General features: G+C 40.2%; 1 protein-coding gene across 1 annotated transcript; it reads left to right on the top strand.

Moving 5' to 3' along the window:
* The first annotated feature begins 3,172 nt into the window (after positions 1-3,172).
* Positions 3,173-17,410, top strand: LOC121395136 (serine/threonine-protein kinase MAK-like). Its single transcript, XM_041567740.1, has 4 exons — positions 3,173-4,438; positions 12,851-12,948; positions 13,277-13,402; positions 16,414-17,410. The coding sequence occupies exons 2-4, from the start codon at positions 12,888-12,890 to the stop codon at positions 16,545-16,547; spliced, it is 321 nt and encodes a 106-aa protein (XP_041423674.1). The 5' UTR covers positions 3,173-4,438; positions 12,851-12,887; the 3' UTR covers positions 16,548-17,410.
* The last annotated feature ends 552 nt before the right edge of the window (positions 17,411-17,962 follow it).

Consider the following 17,962-nt stretch of genomic DNA (forward strand, 5'->3'; position numbering starts at 1 on the left):
CAATGGGGCACGGCTGGTAGCTAGAGTCTTTGGGACCGAGGATCACGGTAACAGACAAGGATAAGGCAGAAGGATCGTCAGACAGGCTGGGTCGTGGCAGGCAGAAAGCAAGGGTCGTCAGGCAGGCAAGGGTCAAAACCGGGTATCAAGCAGGAAGGGTACAAGCAGAAGAGTAGTCGGATATCAGGCACAGGTCAGGATACAGAATTCAGGATGGTCAAGGTACAGGCTGGGTCAAACACGGATAATCAGATTCAAACAGGCAAAATAGCACAAGGCTTCAGAACAGAGCACCAGAAACAAGTTCTATCACGGGCAGTTTGCTGGGAGTGGAAGTGGCCTATTTATACCCTGTTTGGACGCCAAGGTTTTCGCGCCAAAATCGACGCACACGCGTCAGGATCGACGCGCGCGCGTCCGCGTCAAAATAAAGGAAACGAGACGCGGGCGCGCGCGTCCTAAGGAGGCAAGATGGTGGAACCACGAGGCGGGCGTCCCCGCGGCCGGCGTGGCGGGCGTCCCCGCGGCCGACTTACAGCACCCCCAATCCCAGGTAAAACAGATTTCCTTACACATGCCGGCAGGAAGGTCCCCTGGACCAGACGGTATCCCAACGGAGTGGTACAAAAAACACGGGACGACTTTAACTCCCAGGCTTTGTGCGCTCTTTAACAGAGTATCGCCAGACACTCCACTTCCAGACTCTTGTTATATGGCCCATATAATTCTAATTCCCAAAGTCGGAAAACCACTTGACAGTTGTGATTCGTACCGCCCCATCTCCCTGCTGAACTGTGATACTAAAATTTTTGCAAAAGTGCTAGTTAATAGAGTAAAAAGGGTAATTACTGAATTGGTGCACCCAGATCAGACTGGCTTCATGCCAAACAAGGCCACCGACATTAATATTAGGAGATTGTTCAATAACTTAGCCCTTGATCACATCAACAGTGGGAACAGGATAGTGGTGTCCTTGGACACGGCAAAGGCCTTTGACACGGTGTCTTGGGAGTACCTTTGGGTAGTCTTGGGCAGATTTGGATTTGGGCAGCGTTTTCTGGGTTGGATAAAGGCATTATACTGCAAACCGGAAGCCAAGGTTTTAGTTAATGGTATACTTACACAGGCAATACGGCTCGAAAGGGGGACTAGGCAGGGATGCCCCCTCTCCCCTTTGCTGTTTGCTCTAGCAATTGAGCCTCTGGCAGTGAAACTAAGGGAAGCCCAGGAGGTGGAGGGACTTCTGGTAGGTAACATAACGGAAAAGGTGTCGCTGTACGCAGACGACATGCTCCTCTACCTGGCTAATCCTGGTAGAGCCTTAGAGGCAGCCCTGAATCTTATTGAGGAGTTTGGGAAATATTCGGGCCTTTGCGTTAACAGAGCCAAATCTGTGATATTTCCAATAGACCCGCTACCCATTGGTTCACCAACACAAATTTGTCACCTACAAGTCCTGCAGAAGTTTAAATATTTGGGAATAAACATCCACAGGGACTACAAGAAATTCGAGGAGAATAACCTGACCCCAATTGTGGAGGCTTTGAAGGCCAAGACTGAGGTCTGGCGACAGCTGCCCCTTTCCCCCCCGGGTAGGGTTAACCTATTTAAAATGGTGTTCCTACCCAAGTTCTTGTATGTATTCCACAACTCGCCTATCCTACCACGAAGTCAATGGTTTACATACATAGACTCCATACTGAGGAGGTTCATATGGGCGGGGGAGCACCCACGTATGAGTTTCAACGTATTGCAGGTCCCGGTGACATGTGGGGGACTGGCGCTCCCTAATCTCAAGTTATATTTCTTGGCCAGTCAATTAACCTATGTGCACTGGTGGATGGTACCCCAAAATGACAACCCCTCTACTATACTGGAAGCTGCTAGCATGGGGTCTTTGGAAGCGTTGTCCAAACTGCCATATCGGGGTCCCTCGGAGTACTATAAAATTACTACACCTATGGCTACAGTGGCCGAGGTATTTAAGAAAAGCCTCAAACATGTCCACAAGGCGAGGACAGTGTGGTCCCCCTGGACACCTATTTGGGGCAATGGTATGCTCTCACACTTTGGCTCAATACCTGATATTAATACCTGGGCATCTAGAGGAATTAAAACACTTGGGGACATCATAGAGAATGGGGACATCGAGGGGTTCCAAAACCTAAAAGAAAGATTTCAGCTACCCAACTCTATGCTTTTTAGGTATCTACAACTTAGACATGCATTCAGAATGCAGTTTCCCACCCCACCCATCGATTTGATGGACACCACACTGGAGAAATATTTACGAAGGGTGGATCTTAAAAAACCAACGACTTGGTTCTATACCATTCTGTGCCAGGCTTCCCCAGACCCCCTAGCCAAGGTAAAGCAGATGTGGGTTAGGGATATTCCTGATTTGGAGGATGAGATGTGGGATGACGCTCTGAAGCAGATACCGGTTATCACTATGTCAGTCAGAGACAGATATATCCAGGCAAAATTCTTCAACAGAGTGTATCTAACCCCTCACAGGTTGGCTAGGATATATCCCTTAACCCCAGACCATTGTGTCAAATGCTTACAGGAAGTCGGCACATTTTTGCATGTTTTCTGGTCCTGCCCCCATATCCAAAGGTATTGGGGGGAAGTTCTACACCATATCTCTGCCACATTGAGGGTCCCATGTATAAAAAATCCTCGGATATGTCTATTGGGGGTTGTGGATGATCTTGGCATGCAGGCCGGTGTTAAATTATGCTATCTCCAGTTGTTGTACTATGCTAAGAAAGCCATTTTACTACAGTGGAAGTCCACGGTTCCTCCATCTTTAGGCTTCTGGAGAAATTTGGTCAATGATTCCCTTCCAAACCAAAAAATTACCTACATAGCTCGGGGATGCCCCAAAAAATTTGAGAAGGTTTGGGCCCAGTGGTTGGACATGGAGGACACTAGCTAAAAAATAAAATAATTAAAATTAAATTATGATATGTTGCTCTCAAGCTGTTAGATAACGACAACAACAGAACACATGTAATGGCACGGATTTTGTATTTATTATGGCTCCAAAGATGTACAATGTCAATCTTGCTGTTCTTTTCTCTCTCTTCCTTTCTTTCTTTTCTTTCTTATTTTCTTCCTTTTTCCTTGTTAAAATGAAAATAAAAACTTTTAAAAAAAAAATATCAATGTGCTTTTTGTAGGGTACATTTTTAATACAGCACATACTTAAATATACAGGCATACAAAACTGTGAAACAAGATCAGAATATGGAAAGTCTTACTTCTAATGTATCATGTACTTCAATTTGCCATGTATACACTTTATTCTGTGCAAAGCACCCTACAAGTATTTTCTTTTCCATTGCAGGTACAGAGCCCCCAAAAAGGGTATGTTTTAAATGTAATTAAGGGGGACCCAATCAAATTATTTTTGGTATAATGACTAATAAATACTTTCAATCTCAGAATCTTTACAAAATATACTGCATGGCAAAAAGTAACACCTGTCCAACTTCTTATTCTGAAACTTATTAATATGAAGTGGGTCCTTCCTTTGCAGCTATAACAATCTCTGCTATTTTGTAATAGCTTTCCATTAGATGTCGGACTATAGACGGCAGGAGTTATTTTTTATTGAACCACAAGAGCATTAATGAGGTTGGGCACTGATGTCGGGAGTCAGACTTGACTTGCAGTTGGTGTTCCAGTTCATCCAAATGGTGTTCAGTTGGGTGAAAGAAGTGGTTCTTTCAATTCTGTCTAAACAAACTTCTGGGGGAATTGTTCTGAAAGAGGAAAAAAAAATTCACCAAACTGTTGGCACAAAGTAGGAAGCAAAGCCTTAAGGTTTTCTTCAATAGGAACCAGGCACTCTAGCCCAAACCAAGGAAAACACTCCCTATTAATCGTTCATGTCCTGACATTGCTTGTAGAAACAGTGAGTGTTCCAAATGATAGCATTAAACAGAGTGTCTGCATATTCCTGGCCATATTGTGTACACTACAGTTATTGGATCTTTTATCCAGAAACCCGTTATCTCTGAAAGCTCCAAAATTTAGGAAAAAACATTTTCCAATGAGTTTTTAAAGTCTGCGTTATTTTTATATATATATATTTTTTTCTTTTTTTGTATAATAGAACAGTACATTTTACTCATAACTAATCTAGAAAACGTATCTAAACTTATCTAGAAAACCTTACATCTCAAGCATTATATTCTATATCTGTAATGCCATGTTTGTAGTGAAACCACCGGAAATCATAATAATTTTTTTTACTTGTCAGAATGACTGGCCAGAAGGATATCAGCTTGCAGGATCAATGAATTTCAGCTTCCCTCAGTGTTGTCCTATCAATCTAAAAACTCTCATACCCAATGCTAGTGCAGATGCTTGAAATCTAATGAGGGATACAATGCACTGGGACCCAAAATAAAGACCAACAGCCAGTCAGGTATATATGATTTTATGTTGTAGAGTGGTGCTTAACATTTAACAGCTTTCATTTTCAGTTCTGCATTTTGTAGAGAATGTTGGGGCTGCTTGGGTTAACAATGAAATCAGAAAAGTGAAGACTGTAGCTGCTGCATTCTCATGAATTTGAAATTCTATGAATTTGAAATGGTTTTGAAATTACTGACTCTAGGGCAAACAGGGATCTTTTGTATACTTGGAAAGATGTGATTACATTTAGTTCTCATGTACGCAATATGCTCTCTTGATTTCCATAACAATTCCATAGTAACTGTTATGCAAACTGTATGCTAACTTAATTGTTATGTCTAAGTTGTTACCAACCTTTAGACTCATTGGTATCGTACTTATACTTACTTTGTAATTTTATGAAAATCAATAAAATTTATTGTATGAAAAAAACCACATTGTAGTTCTTCTTGGATATCATGGTTAGCATTTCTGCCATTGTTCAGCAGACAGCAAAAGTGCCAGAAGTGAACATTGCAATCTGTATTTTGTAACTGGGAATTCACATATATCTGCATTAGTTGGTGTTGACAAGTCACCAGTAAATAGTCTTTCTTTTCTATTTAATCTATTATTATGCATGACAAGTTATACTTATGCCCACTTTTCTTTGGAAAAGTTCCTTTATTATTCATGCTGCCCTCGTCCCATTTTGTAATTTATTTTGTAGTGTTTTTAATCATTCTATCCCTATGGTATTCACCATTACATACACAACAGTGTCTATTAACTAGTAATCATGTTAAGAAAAATGTTGTTCATTAAAGGATCAAAAGTGTATTGTAAACTTGTCTCTGTTGCTTGTAATGTAGATTTGAAGTGGTGACTTTGCATTTAATTATTTTTTCTTTACACTGTATATGCTATATGCACACTAAGGGGCCCAATATATGAATATTGAAATGTTACAACTTTTATTTGTTTATGCATAAAGGCTTTAAGCACCCATATTTTCAAGTTGGACAATCATTGGGGCCTCCAACCCAGTATGCTGAGCAGAAGAAGACTTTGAGCAAAGCACTACAATCCAAAGAACCTCACCCAATATATGTCACAAAAATGCAGTCTAAAGCAACATCTGAAATATCAGAGAAAACATCACCTGATACACCACCTGCAACCAACCGGCCTCTGCAGCAAATCCAGGTGCCACAGAGTACTGCTGATACTCAGCTGCCATCCAAACTCAGCAAAATTATTTCTCCAGTATATAGGAGTCAGTATATACAGTTAGGCACATAAAAATTTGGATAGAGACATTTTTTTTCTAATTCTGGTTCTGTACATTACCACAATTAATTTTAAATGAAACAACTCAGATGCAGTTGAACTGCACACTTTGAGCTTTAATTCAGTGGGTTGAACAAAAAAAACAAAAAGCAAATGAAAGCCATTGCAGTAAAGGCCTGGCAGAGCATTAAAAAGGAGGAAACCCAGAATCTGATGATGTCCATGAGTTCAAGACTTCTTGAACTTTTTGTTCAACCCACTGAATTAAAGCTGAAAGTCTGCAGTTCAACTGCATCTGAGTTGATTCATTGTAATGCACAGAACTAAAATTAGACAAAAGTTGTCTCTGTCCAAAGATTTATGGGCCTAACTGTAAATAACAAAGAAAAGAAAAATAGTAATTTTTTTCAAATCCAGAGTCCTTCGACAAAGTCTTTAAAGAATCCACTTAGAAAAAGTCCAAATAATGTAGAATTCCAAACAGCGAACTTGGAGGGGCTTGCTAACTATTGGGAAACGAATGCGGAGTCAGCCTCTCAGGTTACCCTATGGGATGCCTCTATGAGGAATCCTGTCCGGGGCAATAAGACAAGCCCACAACCAAGCACGAAAAAAAGTTGAAGTAGCTGAAGCAGAAGCCACAAATGCAGAATATGGGATGCCAAAATACTTGCAAAAATTCTAGCCACAAGACTACAAAGATACATTATTGACCCGATACACCCATATCAATCTGCATTAATGCCTAGCAGATCTACTAATTAATCTGATGAGACTATATACATAGAAATACAGCATGACAAAGTGGGAACCAGAGCAGTAGCCTCACTTAATTCTGCCAAAGCCTTTGTATGGTCCTATTTGTGGGAGACCCTGCGCAGATTCAATCTGGTGGAACACTTTATTAAATGACTGCGGCTTATATATCAGCAACCAACAGCAAAAGTCAGGGTTAATGGTCTGGTTCATTCCACTAGGGAAGAGGCACCCATCTTGAACCCTTGGCCATAGCCATACGTGAATCTGAGCAAATGAAGGGTCTGACTCTTGGCCCGATCACCAAAAAAATATCTCTGTACACTGATGATCTATTTATATATCTAGCAGACACTGAAGACTCCCTTCCAGCCCTTCTTAACATAGTGGAACAATTTGGAGAATCCTCAGGCCTAAAGATAAACTGGAGCAAATCCATATTATTCCCCATAGATAATAAGGTCCCCACCACCCCACCCCCCAAATGCTCAACTCTCATAGGTGCAAGAGTTTAAGTATCTTGGACTCAATATACATGCAGACCTCTCCCGGTTCGTACAAAACAACCTTAATCACATAATACCAAAACTGGAATCTGACATTTTGGGGGAGAATCAACCTCAGCAAAATGGTATATCTCTCCAAATTGCTTTAGCATTTACATAATGCCCCAACCCACATCCCTAAGTCAATTTTCAAAAAAATCAATAGTCTGATTCTTCCCTTCATATGGAATCGAAAAGTGCAGAGAATTGCCTGGGGTGAAGCTCACAGCTAACAAAGAGGATGGTGGCCTGGCACTACCTAACTTCCAACTATACTATGCAGCATCCCAAATATAAATATTTACACTGGTGGTACAATCCTGACCCATATAACCCCAATATGGCATTGCAAGCCAACATTAGTGGGGTCGCTGGAAGGATTAAAAAATCTGTCCTATCGTAAGCTTTTTGATGCAGGAAAATACCATCTACCATTGCCACACCCCGACAGAGCTTGGTGCCAAGGGCTGAAAATCCTTAAAAAAGAACCAGTTTGCCTTAGGTCCTCTCTGCCACTGTGGAGAAATACTAACCTCCCACACTACTGCAAATTGTAAGATTATCTCTATTGGCCACAGAGAGGCATTAAATACCTGGACGACCTACTACTAAATAATACTTTTATATCATACCCAGAGCTCAAAGCCAAAGGTGCCTCTGGGTACTCACCCCTATTCAGATACTTCCAAATCCGGCATGTGTTCAAGGCGCAATTTGGTACACTCTCCCCAACCTTGACCACTCTGGCAATGGAAGACTTAGAAATAGAACGGCCTACAAAACTGGTGGCAGTCACAAATACCGGAGCTGACCCAGGAGGACTGGGATGAAGCCACGGAAACAATGTATGCTAGTATAATACCAGGGAAAGATAGGCTGATCCAATATAAAGTTTTCCATCAACTCTATACAACCCCAGTAAAGCTTATGAGTAAGAGAGATGATGATATATGCCCCAGGTGCAGAAATCCAGCGGCTAATGTCATACACATGATTTGGGCCTGTCCAATAATCAATACATACTGGTTTCAGATAATGGCAGCCCTAGAAACACACTTGATTTTCCAGAGGTGATATCCCCGATGGTGTGCTTATTGGGGGTAGTTGACCAACTGGTACCTAATGCCCACGCAAGAGGGAGGTTTAGGGCATTATTGTATTACCCCCCACGATAAACTCCTGGAAAACTTAGGCAATGCAGCAATACAATTAATTAAACTTACACATGAAGCTAGAGACACGGCTCATAAATCTGAAAAGATATGGGGGCAAATTAACTAACTTAAAATTTGCCAGTGCTGGCTTTGCGCACATCGCAACACTTAGACAAGCGTAAATTTGCCTGGACAACGCTAATTCAGGAAGATCAGAAGTTGCGCATAGGGTACAGAATGCCGGCGAAATTACGCCAGCAAAATTATGCTCAGCAGTTCGAAGTTACACTAGCGTTGGTAATTAGCATACTGCGTGCAGTTAAAGTACAATGGCCGTATATGCGGAAGCAAATACATTACACTACACAAGGCCAGGGAACCTTAATAAAATTATATAAAGTTAATAAAATTATATATGCCCTACACATGTGCCCACAGTATAGTTTATGTGCCGTATGTTAGCAAATGTAGGGGAAAGGAGGGTACCCCAAAATAAATGTACAATCTTTTTCAGTCTATCACCTTTTAAATAGGAAAAAACTCCAGCATTTTCAACTTTGTTTTGAGGAACTCCTATCTACTCTATTGCACTTCACCTGGTCTGAGGTGGCGAAGGCAAGTCTGGCGATAGACGTAACGGTCAGTAAAATCAAAAAAATTCGTGAATTTGCATAGTAATGCTCTTTGGCCAGACCGAAAATTCGCCTGGCGTTAGAGTGCGAAGTTGCGTCAGAGTCTATCTTCTTGGTGAAATTACGCCAGCAAATTTACGTCAGCTACCGTTAGTAAATTGGCGTTAGCCACTTCGCCCTTTAGTAAATTTCCCGCATGGAGCCCATGGTGGGAGTGGGGCCCTGGTACTCAACCTAATAGTGACATGATGCGGGAATAAGGATGTCCTTGTACAAACTAACAATGGGGGTATTAACCCAACCTGTAAGTAAGGTGTAAAGAATCTGATGCAATGTAAAATAAATCCAGTGACACATATGTACACGTAACAGAAATGTTTATTGTTTTGTCAAAGTTTGTTGTTTATAAAACAAATAAATAATACAAAAATAACATAGAATTTAGAAAAGTGCCACTTTAGGAAGGCCACTGCAAGGCAAAGTCTGACCTTAGTAGTCATGGGGAATTACCTTCCAGGTAAAGGTAACCTCAACATACCATGCAAGGCAGAAAAAATAATAATGTAATAGAGTTGAGTGCCCCAGTATAGTTTAGAACTGGAACATTAACTATTCCCCAAAAATTAAATGAATAATGGCAGGAATAATGAGAAATAAGTGTACATGGGGAAAATCTATGGCAATAATCAGAGACACAAAGTAGTTAGCTACATGTTTTCCTACTACTCTTTTTCCAATGTATATGTTTCCATCTAAAGAATGTTGTGCAGTGCATATATTACATGATACAGTGACGCAAGTAATAATATATTCTTGTTTCATGTAATCCAGAAACCTGTAGTCAATGGACCCCAGAGCAGTGCTGTGAGCATTAAACATGGGCGACAACGCTGGGGTCAGTCTGTTGTTAAGTAGAACATGAAATTGATACAGACTTTGGAATGTCATATTCAAAGAAACCCACAATGGCACTAGCAAAAGAAAATAAACCTGAGGATTTGTTATGTGGGTGAGGGTTACAGTTTGTTATAAGGAAATGCTTGCCGGTGCACCACTTATATTTTCCTAACTGTTTATTTTTCCTTTCATATTGTAGTGACTCACATTTTGTAATAAAATGGTACAGCAGAAATATTTTTTCTTACATTATGGCATGTTTTACAGTCTTTATTTGCTTAGTTAATCATTGCTGTAAATAAGTGAGACAATGCTTTTGTGCTTGCTGATATCCCATATAGTAAGACCACTGTAATTTGTATGTAAATATAGATAATAACACATCTAAATATACTAAATACATGACTTTGTTTACTGGGATATGTAGTACTATAGAGGAACAGTTTTACAACATAGAAAGCTTTACACATCTTCTGTGGCACCACAGTGTAGCCTATTTATAAAAATTGGACAAATTGGCACCTGAGCAGTAACACATAGCAACCAATCAGTGATTGCTTTCATGATTTGCTCCCATTGGTGACTGCCCGGTGCAAATTTGCCCAATGTTTATCCTCCAGAGTTTTAGAGGCACACTTATCAAGGGTTGAATCTTGAATTCATGTGAGTGATGAATTATATTGACCCGAAAACTCAAATCCAATTTTATTTGATTTAAAAAAAAAAAAAAAATCCATTCAAGTGGCAGGAAGGCTGCAACTCCAAATTGATCCCTGGATGTCTCCCATTGACTTAAACAGCAATTCGAGAGGTTTTAGGTGGCGAATAGTCTAATTCCAGTTCTTAAAGGGCCAGAGTATGATAAATATTGAAAATCAAATTCGAACTTTTTAAAAAAACTCGAATCAAATTTGAATAACTCCCTAGTCGAATTTGACAGTTTTGACAATAAAAAAACTTGAAATTCAAATTTTTGAATTTGAATTTTCAATTTGACCCTTGATAAATCTGTCCCTTAGTGTTGTCGTTTTCTCCCCCACCTGATAGGGAACATATATGCTGTTGTACGGTATTTTGATCACAGAGCAATTGAAAGTTATTTGCCATGGGCTTTACAATCAAAAGCAATCCACTTACAAACATTCTTTTTTAAATGCTTCTGTCTTTAAGTTTGTCAGATTCCATTTGCATTGGTGATGAAAACAAAGGTTCTTCACTTGCTGGCACAAGGAGAACAGAAACAAGTCAAACAACTGCTGCTAAGCAGCACTATCTCCGGCAATGCCGATATTTACCTGGTAAACAATTTGAAAGATGGGTATTTTGTGGTCAATTAGAAAATCACATCAGGTAACTTTTCTGTAAGATAAAAGAAAAAGAATACCCCGTATGTTTCCCTAATCAATTGTCAATTATTTCCTTATGATAATTCACAACAAGATTTATTATAACCACCCAACCTCAACTTGCCACTTACGTTAGGCAACTAATTGCTGTATTTGCCAAAAATTGTGTAAAAAGGTGTGAACAATAAAAATTGATTCCATGATGATCGTTTCGTTGTGATTTGTCTTGATTGCCTGTACTGATTTACTAAAAAGTGCTAAGTCGTATTTCATTGACTTGAAAGTGCATTGTGCCTGAATTGCCGGTGAATTCATTAAAAATATTTTCTAATAAATATAAATTGCCCAGTGCTTCAATTCATTATATCTAATACCCAAACAATTAATTAATAATGCAACAACTAATATGGTAGTAAAAAATCGGTTAAACCAGAGTAATAATTAAAAGAGCGCTTGATTTCATTAGTAATTAGATAGAAAGGGAAAAATTCGATGGTGGCGCTGTCCCAAGAACCCTATCTCATTTTTTGCTATCTCAGGGACACCACAAAGGCAAGGCAGTCAGAGTATACTGGACTGTGGTCATAAAATTATTTTAAACTAACTCATAGAGCTGTCTAACGATAAAACCAGAAATTAATAGAAAGAAAAGAGAAGAATAATAAAATCAATTGCCGCCCCACAATACAGGCAGCCCCACCAAGTGGCGATCTGTCTCCAATTCTGAATAGGAGGAACCCTTCAGTGCTTTCAAAATTGAGACGCAAATGCACTTAGGGTAAAAAGGACAGAAACAGGATTGTTTTTAAAAAAGCTTTAAAAGTAAAATCTTGCCGATAGAAATAAATCACAGACATAGAGAAAAAGAAGATAAATTGATCAATGCACATTCCCTGGTCCCCTGTCATATCAGTAATCTATACAGATGCATGTATTTACAAAGACAGGGGTTTTTTAGTTACAAAATTATGATCATAAGATTGATAAGCCACCATACCACGTCAAGGTAAAACCCATATGGCGGTCCCTAACTATCAGTGGCGGAACTACCGGGGAGCAGGGGGTGCGAGTGGGCCAGGGCCCACACCCCTTCAGGCCCCCCCCGGCAGCCCATGCACCACTGAAAATGCGGCCATACGGAGGGGGCGGGGCCCGGCTGCGTGTCACGCACCAGGGCCTGCCCATCCTCTAGTGACGCCACTGCTAACTATTTACCTCTGGTCATAATTTCAAATGCTAAAGCCTCCCGGCATAAGAGCATTACCTGAAATAAAAGGTCTCCCGACCTGGGCATTGGTTTTCATCATAGGGCTTAGTCCTCCATCGCCATTAGCTTTCTCTATTTCTGTAGTTCATTTGGCCAGATCAGTAGCACTTCCATTGTATTTTAGCACATTTTTTATTAAGCCATGGAGTGCTCCCACAACTTTTCCTTTTTGCAATAGAAATAAATCCGCTGTCAAGACACTGACTATTCCTAGACTTCCATGGAACTCAAAGTAACGAAAATGGTAGCTAACACAAACATGTATAAACTGATATACATCTGTTGCGTGTGCTTTGGAGATGAGGGAACAGTGTAAGATAAGTGATAAATTTTGAATCAAATGTAAGGCACAGGCAGTGGTTTCATTTTGCTTTCCTACCCCCCACCCCACCCCATACTTTGGTCCAATCTACCCAAGCTGCCAAAGTTTAATTGGATCAGATAAAAGGGAGGGCCTGGTCTGGGATCTGCATTTATGACTTACACCTTTGTTTTATATCTGCAATATTTTAAGTGAAATTACCCATATTAATTGTTTTTATACCCAAAAATGCAGGGCTCATTTCTGCAAATAAAGACGGAAAGCATGCCCCATGGAACAGTGCCCTAACTACAAAATAGGAAGAGGCCTTGTTTACAACAGAGCTAATGGAGGTAAATGTCAGATGCAATTGAATGTGATTTCTTTATTCTGTTGTAATTGATGTTTAATGAATTATAAATCGGTAGTGTAATCCTTAGCCCATCTCCTCTATTAGCATTAAACGACACAGACCTTGTAGGCACTGCACTTTGAACAATGGTCAAGGCACCCATAGATATTGACTCTTTGGGCAGCAAAGGAACAGTATGCCGCAATATTAGCAGTATAGGTGCAGTGTCCAAGAAAATATTTGTCAATGTCACAATTTGTGTTCTTGATATCTGAGCTGATGTGCACAGAGTGAATAAAAGCTTATTTTATTCTTTGTCTTGCCTACAGGCATTTTAGGAGGTTTTGTAGGCCCTTTCTACAACTCACCTGGAGGATACATACCTTCATTTAACAAGAAGGAGGTTGGATCAGCAGAGCAGAGAATACAGCTGGCACCAATTGGAGCAGCAACAAGTATGTGTATTTAAGGCTAAACATTTAAAAGAGTAGGAGCTACTTCTTTGACAATGGTTTAGTTAAGACAATAGTATAAAATCTTTTTCTTTATATGATTTGGTCATTTGTATTGGTGGTACTACTCAAGTACTGGCAATGAAATGTCTTAAAGCAAAAATTGACCTTAAAATTATTATAGTATGGCTGTTGTAGCTGGTGTTAATCTGTAAAATCAGGTTTCATCTTCCCCCAGCCCCCAACCTAACCTTCTAACTGGTTAGTGATCCTGGCAACTGGAAAGTGCATTGAGGTGGACACAACCAAATATGCATTACTCCTACATTATACAAATTGCAGCCTTGCAGTGCCTGGGGATATTCATCAAAGAATGAAGATTCTCCCTAAACCACAGACGTGAGAAATGTCAGACTTTTTTCATTCTTGGATATTTATTGAGTTTTCTAAAGCTTGAGAAAAATGTTGCAACTGGTCCAAAAAGGGGAAGGAGGTCAGAGCTTATTATCACTGGTGTCTGCTGAAGAAAGGCTTTCTACAAATCACCAGATTGTGGGTGAAAACTAAATTAAAATGCTTTGGCCAGACTACTCAAAGGTTCAGTAATTTGTCAGATTGTGGAAAAATCAGCTTTTTAACAATGAACCTTGTACCTGCAAAACATGGCAGTGAGCATAGAGCAGTGGCTGTCATTAAGTCAGTCATTATATATCAGAGTATACCTGAAAAAACAGGAGGCCAAGAAGCTGCACCAAAAATGGTTCTTAGGAGTAACTCCATGCAGATGTAATGCAGTTGCCTTATTTCTCAAGCGCTAAAGTTAGGAGAGCAAAGGTTCATTCAGAATTTTCCAGGTACTACTAACAAAATTTTAGCTAGCCAAATAATTCATTAACCAATCAGAATGCTGTGGCTAGAAAATGATAGTTTGTGGTGGGTGTTCTACATTAATTGGACTGAACAAATGGGAGCACATTAGCTCGAGTATAGGATTAGAATAAAAATTACTTTGAATTTCGAAGTATTTTTTGGCTACTTCGACCAACGAATTGGCTACTTCGACCTTCGACTACGACTTTGATTCGAACTAAAAATCGTTCGACTATTCGACCATTCGATAGTCGAAGTACTGTCTCTTTAAAAAAACTTCGACCACCTACTTTGCCACCTAAAACCTACCGAACCTCAATGTTAGCCTATGGGGAAGGTCCCCATAGGTTTTCTAGCCAATTTGTGATCGAAGGAAAATCGTTCGATCGATGGATTAAAATCCTTCAAATCGTTCGATCGAACGAATAGTGCTAAATCCTTCAACTTCGATATTCGAAGTCGAAGGATTTAATTAACCCTCGATATTCGACCCTAAGTAAATGTGCCCCTTGTTGTCTACCCCATGTCCAGTCCCCTCTCTCCCCAACTATCGGGGATAGTCTTCATCTTTTGTGCTCCTGTGCTCAGCCGGCTCTGGGCCAGACAGGTTGCACATGGCAATGGCCCTGCTCTGAAAACAAGGATCCAAAGTTCTCCTGCTAAACCACAACAGAATGGATCAAAGATAAGGAATTAAGAGATTTGGAATTACTGAGTCAAAGCCTATATAAATGTCTAATGTAAATGGTACGGGGGATCCAGAAACAGGCTGTACCAGCATGAAAGCATGTCGATATCACACAGCTGAAGCAGAACTTTGGGGGGGAGGTTCAATGAAACTAGTCCATAAATCCATATAAAGGGTTTATTTCACAAATTTAATTGTTAAATAGAGCATAGATGGGTTGTTGAATCCAGAGATGTGTGTACCTATTCCATTTAAGTTCAGCAGTATATTTACGTTAAGTTGTATTTGTCATTAATGAGGTTGGATACCACTATTGCCAGATCTGTAGATAAGAGGACTGATTATCTGATTTTCTTATATGCTCATAGTAGAAGCAGCTACACTGACATTTTTCCAATGGCACAGTGTTTCTCTGTCAATCCATCTATATCTGTTTTGGGAATATTCTGTAAATGAGACTTTGAATATGTCCTTTTTAATGTATTACCTGATCTTACTGTATTAGGGCTCTTACACACGGCCGTTCCGACCTGCGCTCCCCTGCGTTCCGTTTGTTGGCGTTCAGCCGCAGGGGAGCGCAGGAATAGACGCAAGTCATGATTTGAAATGGGGCTGTACTCACTCAGGCGCGTGTAGGCGCCGAACGCAGGAAAAATGCAGCATGTTGCGTCTGAACCTGCGTTCGGCGCCTACATGCGCCTGAGTGAGTACAGCCCCATTTCAAATAATGACTTGCGTCTATTCCTGCGCTCCCCTGCGGCTGAACGCCAAAAAACGGAACGCAGGGGAGCGCAGGTCGGAACGGCCGTGTGTAAGAGCCCTTAGTGTGGTGTGATTGCTTTGCCCTAGATTAGCCGAAACGTAATAATATATTGCATTCTCCATAATTCTTTAAAGGAGAAGGAAAGGTTTAAAGTAAGTAAGCTTTGTCAGAAAGGTCTATATAAATACAACAGTAAACCCTCAAATGAATGCTGCTCTGAGTCCTCTGTCAAAAGAAACACCACATTTCTTTCTTTCTATTGTGTATACATGGGGTTCTGTATAAGACTTCCGGTTTTCAGCTTAAACCTCCTGGGTATGGGCTTGAGCATGCTCAGTTTGCTCCTCTCTCCCCCTCCCTGCTGTAATCTGAGCCCAGAGCTATGAGTGAGCAGGGAGAGACTCAGGTTGTCACATAAAACTGATATGGCAGCTGCTATCCTAAACAAACAGAGAGAGCTTCTAGAGCTGTTTACTCAGGTATGGTAAAGCATTCTGCAGAATAAATATAACATTCTAGCTTGCACTATTGTGGTTAATCTATTGGCAATAAAAAGGACTCTGTAGCTTTCCTTCTCCTTTAAAATGAAATATTTCCTATGCTTACAGTTTAATTGGGCTTTCTTCAGTTTACCAATGATCATCTTTGTTAATAATATATATATCTATTTTATTTATGCTTGGAAACCAAAAGCTGTACACTCTCAGATGCCAGCTCCACCTTTCAAGCCAGCTGCTGGAAATCGCTCCATATTAAACCGTCCTCAACAACTGCAGCCAGTCCATGGAAGAACAGATTGGGCAGCCAAATATGGAGGCCATCGTTAAGAGCTGATGGACTTTCACATTCCAAGAACTTTTCCCCCAGCATTCTGTGGCTGTTTGTCATTAAATATGAACATTGTGCAAATCTATCTTTCCCTTGAAGGGAAAAGTGACCTGTTTATTATTATTATAAATTATTTGATTTATTTTGTTCCTGAAATGGATAGTAGACCTATGAGCATTGCTTATAAAGCACAATTGAACATACAATACCCTCCGTTTTTATTTTTAACGTGTGCACATAATTAGCTTTCTCAAATCAAACAAAGTTTGCAGATGTCTGTAATATTGCACAGTGAAAGTGAAATGGTTGGCAAGCTTATTGTTTACAGAGAATATGTAAGTTTACCTCAAGCAGAGCAAACACTATGGCAGCTTGCATATGTATGAATGTATGTACAGCAGAACCCCCAGTTTACATTTTTCAGGGGACCAGAAATAAATGGTGTAAAATCCAGGAAAATATATAGGTGGAACCACAAAACAACAATGTAAACTTAAAATCAGGGAATGTAAAATTGAGGTTCCACTGTATATGCTAAGAAAGTATGTTTTGTATACACAGACTATAAAGCCCCATACAGTCAATTTAATGAAAAATGACCTGCAAGAGTTTTCTCTGAGGGCAAAAACATCTCTCATAGTGGTTGTAACTAGATGACATGTTCCTCATGTGCAGTCCATTACAATATTGATACATGATCAAGGGTGACTAGCATCTATTGATGTCACACAGAGCATCGGTCAGTATATTACAGGAATGGGACCTGTTATCCAGAATACTCTGGACCTTTGATTTTCCAGATAAGGGATCTTTCCTTAATTTGGATCTTCATACCTTGGGGCAGATTCCCTAAAGGGTCAAGTGACTAACACTAGTGAAAATTTGGTATTGTGACGTCATTTCGGAACTTAACCGATTCCCTAACAGGCGCAGGTGTCGTTTCGCTAGTGAAGGAGATAGACGGTAGCGTTGCTTTGCACTCTACGCCAGGCGAATTTTCGCTATGGTGAAGGGACATAACTCTGCAAAGTCAGTAAGATGCGGATTTTACTGAACGTTACCTCTTGCGCCAGACTTGCCTTCGCCACCTCAGACCAGGTGAAGTGCAATGTAGTGCATAGGACTTCCTCAATTATTAGTGCAAAATTTTTCTAAGTCCCATAAAATGCTGGCGTCTTTTCCAGACCTTTGATAGCCTGCAAAGGTCCGTAATTTTTTTTGGATAATTGGGTTCCCCCCTCCATTTTCTAACATATGGAACATAAACTATACACTGGGCTCATGTATAGGGCATTATAACAACTCTATTTTATTTATTAAGCTTCCCTGGACTTGTGTAATTTAATGTATTTCCTGCAACATTTACGGCTATGTGACTTTATCATTTCCCACCAGATGCAAATTAGGCAACGCT

This window comes from Xenopus laevis, chromosome 6S, assembly GCF_017654675.1.
Source record: "Xenopus laevis strain J_2021 chromosome 6S, Xenopus_laevis_v10.1, whole genome shotgun sequence".
NCBI lineage: Eukaryota > Metazoa > Chordata > Amphibia > Anura > Pipidae > Xenopus > Xenopus laevis.